The 3633-nt window shown below is 51.5% G+C and overlaps 3 protein-coding genes across 3 annotated transcripts; all 3 read left to right on the top strand.

Moving 5' to 3' along the window:
* Positions 1–667: 667 nt before the first annotated feature.
* Positions 668–836, top strand: H310_13054 (hypothetical protein; the record flags this gene model as incomplete). The annotated part of the gene is made up of 1 exon (XM_008880411.1): positions 668–836. A coding segment is annotated over one exon (168 nt), but the record flags the coding sequence as incomplete, so codon positions are not given.
* Positions 837–1330: 494 nt separating this feature from the next.
* H310_13053 (hypothetical protein) lies at positions 1331–1549 on the top strand (the record flags this gene model as incomplete). Its single annotated transcript, XM_008880410.1, has 1 exon — positions 1331–1549. One exon carries the CDS (start codon positions 1331–1333, stop codon positions 1547–1549), a length of 219 nt encoding a protein of 72 aa, XP_008878632.1.
* A 483-nt stretch (positions 1550–2032) lies between these two features.
* On the top strand, positions 2033–3078 carry H310_13052 (hypothetical protein; the record flags this gene model as incomplete). The annotated part of the gene is made up of 2 exons (XM_008880409.1): positions 2033–2663; positions 2765–3078. 2 exons carry the CDS (start codon positions 2033–2035, stop codon positions 3076–3078), a joined length of 945 nt encoding a protein of 314 aa, XP_008878631.1.
* Between the last annotated feature and the right edge of the window lie 555 nt (positions 3079–3633).

Here is a 3633-nt window from a genome sequence, read left to right as displayed (position 1 = left end):
GCAATTGCGATCGCGAAGAACCCAGGCCAACATGAGAGAACCAAGCACATCAGCACCAAGTACCATTTTGTGCGGGACCATGTGGAGAAGGACTTCGTCAAGATCCAGTACTGACCCACCAAGATGATGATCGCTGATATCCTCACCAAGGCCATACCACGTGAGCAATTCGAGAGCCTGCGATCCAAGTTGGGGATCACAGATGGAACCACGAATTGAGTGGGAGTATGAGAAGTACTCAGCTAGGACTGGCTAGCTTATGTGTATTGAATGCATTCTTTCTCGTGTTGTGTTGCTTGGGAACTTAGCAAATATATCGTCGATCCCAATATTTTGGGAACTTGACATATATATTGTGCATCCCAGCAACACATGACTTTGTTGGTGATCGAACCCTGTACCATGCGCTACATGACTTGCGCACGTACATCGATCAGAGTGAATGCTTGAAAGGGAAGTTACGGATGTTGGTTATCTTGCCAGAAACGCCATACTGTTATCGTGCCAGGATTAGCACGCAGTTATCTTGCCCGTAACGCTGCGGACCTTGACAGAACGAAGAATAGAAACTCTAGGCAGCCAGTATGGAAAATTAACATCACAATTGATTTCTTCATCAACCCCTCAAGTGTATCCTGGACCTTTGCCTATCGTAGCCTCAAAGGTTATGAGCCCAACTACCAACGACAACATCAAGGCGGATCCTATCGTCTTTCGCGATGCCAACTTCAACATCTTCAAGGTGCGCGTCCAAGCCAAGCTGCGCAGCAAGAACCTATGTACGATTGTCAACGACATAGCGAGAGATCTTTCGCCTACGGAAGTTGCTTCTTTGGGTACGGATGGCCTTGCCCTGACCAGTTTCGTGAACAATGAGGATGGTCACACAGCTAGCTACCCACCGTGCTCCCGCCTCTGCTGAAACCCCCACCACCTTGGGAGAAGAATGACCCGTGAACCGACCCGAGACCCTGCCGCGGTTGAAATGTTGCCTGTAGAGTCTCCCGACGACGACTCGATCAACTGCGAAGTTCAGCCGACCGGTTCCAAATCACCTGAACGACTTTGCCAACCTGCTGAGGAAAAGGACGAAGGAAATTCTTCATCCAAGAAGGCAGTGCCAAGTGGAAACTCGACGAAACCAAAGTCCAAAGGCGTCCCGAGCACTTCAAAGCACCGCGATGCCGGTGAACATGCTATTGCGGATACCGACATCGCTCGCTGTGAAGCCGTGCGGACCAGTTCTACAAGAACCCTCTCGACATGGGTGCCTTCATCGACAGCATCTTGATGACGCCTCAAAGTCAAGTTTATGAGCTGTCGATCCAAAATGAGCGAAGGCTTCCGTTCGTGGTCGGAGAAGGTCATCTGCAGCCAATTCTTCAAGGAAAATTCTGGATCATTGTGGGCGTCCAAGTTCCCCAACATCCTCATCCACAAGAAAAACCCCCTTACCATGGCCATCTCGTGCTACACGCTCAAAACCACATTCAAGCTTGGGGGCAAGGATTTCCAACTTCCCAAGTACTTGCGATACGGGCAAAATTAGTTTGTCACGTTCACCAAGATCAACAATCCGGCAATGGCACGCGCCGTTGTGAAAAAATTGGCCGAGATGACGGGGTCGGTGGTCGCTGCGTTCAACCCAACTGCGGATCAAAACGTGGCCTCGCCTCATTTGCGTGTGAACTTCAAGGCCTCGACACCCCCCCTGTGGCCTTGTGCCAACATCTGGCCCACCTCTGCGTGGAATTGAAGTGGCCGATGCCTCGGGGAGAGCAGTGCCCGTGATTTTTCAGCACAAGTTTGCTGCGCTGAACAACACAATGCCTCCTTCGATTGCTGCACTCAACTCGAAAAGTCGTTCGGAGCCATCGGCGACACCCAGGCCTGTACAGCAACCAACTCCAACCTGTACAGCAACCAACTCCAACGGCTGCTCGGCAACCTGTGCGTCAAAACACTCCCTCATCAGCCTGGAGAGTGCAAGCGAAGCCCGTTTTCAGCTTCTCGTCCAAGCGATGACCACGATATGGAACACGAGTCTGCGACAGAGGTCATTTCCGTCGGACAAGTGAATGTAGAGCCCACTCAAGTCGACCCATCTCAAACAACAAACGATGTGGACATGACTGCGTCACTTTCTCCAAATCCATCCGACACGCCCGATGATGCTCCACTGGAAGAGCACCTGATGACCTCCCAGAGGAGCTTCCAATTGGTTACGGGCAACCGGTTTGGTCCTGCAGCGAAACGACCTTTATCATTGTCGCCTCGATCCGCACCACTCTCGACGAACAATCGATATGCCATTCTCGAAGAAGAGGACGTGGAGCTGTCTATGGACGACTTTGTTCTCCCCCGTATCGTGCTGACGGATGCCAACTTTCGTCGACCTACGAAAGTACAAGGCAAGAAGCAGCGCACCAACAAATCCAAGCATGCTCACTTGGAACGTGCACAATGGGCAATTCGCGACAAGAAAGTGGTCAGAATCATCGTCGAATGCAAGAGCGTTTTGCTCCAGGAGCACCAAATCATCGCTCACTCGATGTTCTCCTGTGCAGACGACTTTGACCTGTTCATTTCGCTGACAACAACCCGGGCCATCGAGCGCGAGATGGCCAAGCACACTTGCTTGATGAAGAGGATAACTACAAGGCGTATTTGGGGTTTTAAGCCCAGAACTACGAAGACCCAAGTCAAATTCTTGCGGAAATCGTTCCCGAGTCTCACGATGTATCCGTGCGCCTCGCGGTGGTAGCGATGGATTTGTTCCTGGAGAATCGCGCACCTGACCTCTACAACAATGCTGACGCACTCGATTCATTGCTGCGTAAGACAGCCACTCGATGCAAGGCATCCAACCAATTGACGGACTGGACCATTCTACACGTTGTGGCCACGCTACACTCGACCCTCGAATCGTTCAAGTTGCCTGGTCCTATCCTCACGGCACTGAAGGCACTTGTTCACATCACCGACAACGTCGAAGTCGAGTCCATTTGTGACGACGCGACACATTCTATCCATGCAGCCAACTACAGTGAGCTCCTCGACCTCGAGAACGACCTGTAAATTGGTGGAAAATCGATTCACACACTAACGTCACACTTCAAGACCCCACGATATTTATTTGTCAAGAATCACCTATGACTCAAGACAATGCACCGAACTTTCCCGCTCAACTCGTGGAGTGGGCCTTACAAATCCTCTCCGTCAACACCAATGGTTTCATCAACAGATATCGGTATATCCTTTCCAACCTCTCGTGCACGCGCGACGTCACGTTTATTCAAGAAACTCGCTTTCGCACGCCCAGTCAGCACGACAAAGTGGCCTACCATTGGCAACGCATCACCAACCAGGAGGGTGCGTTGTTCTTTGAAGACCCGTTGTATCCCGACACTCCAAGAACTCCGGCTACTGGAGTGCTGGCGACGTTTATTCACCCTCACTCGCCGTTGAAGAACGCGGAAATAGTCCCTCACAACGATCCTCTTCTTCGTGGCCGATACCAACAAGCCCGATGTGTCCTGGGGCCGTTGACATTGGTTCTACACAACGTGTATGCTCCGGTCATATGGTCCGAGCGAGCAAGATTCTTCGATGCGCTGCCGCGTGACTTCCCCT

This window comes from Aphanomyces invadans (assembly GCF_000520115.1).
Source record: "Aphanomyces invadans strain NJM9701 unplaced genomic scaffold supercont1.47, whole genome shotgun sequence".
NCBI classification, from domain to species: Eukaryota; Oomycota; class Saprolegniomycetes; order Saprolegniales; family Verrucalvaceae; genus Aphanomyces; species Aphanomyces invadans.
Note: the sequence above shows the minus strand (reverse complement) of the source record. Positions and strands in the feature narration are given on the sequence as shown.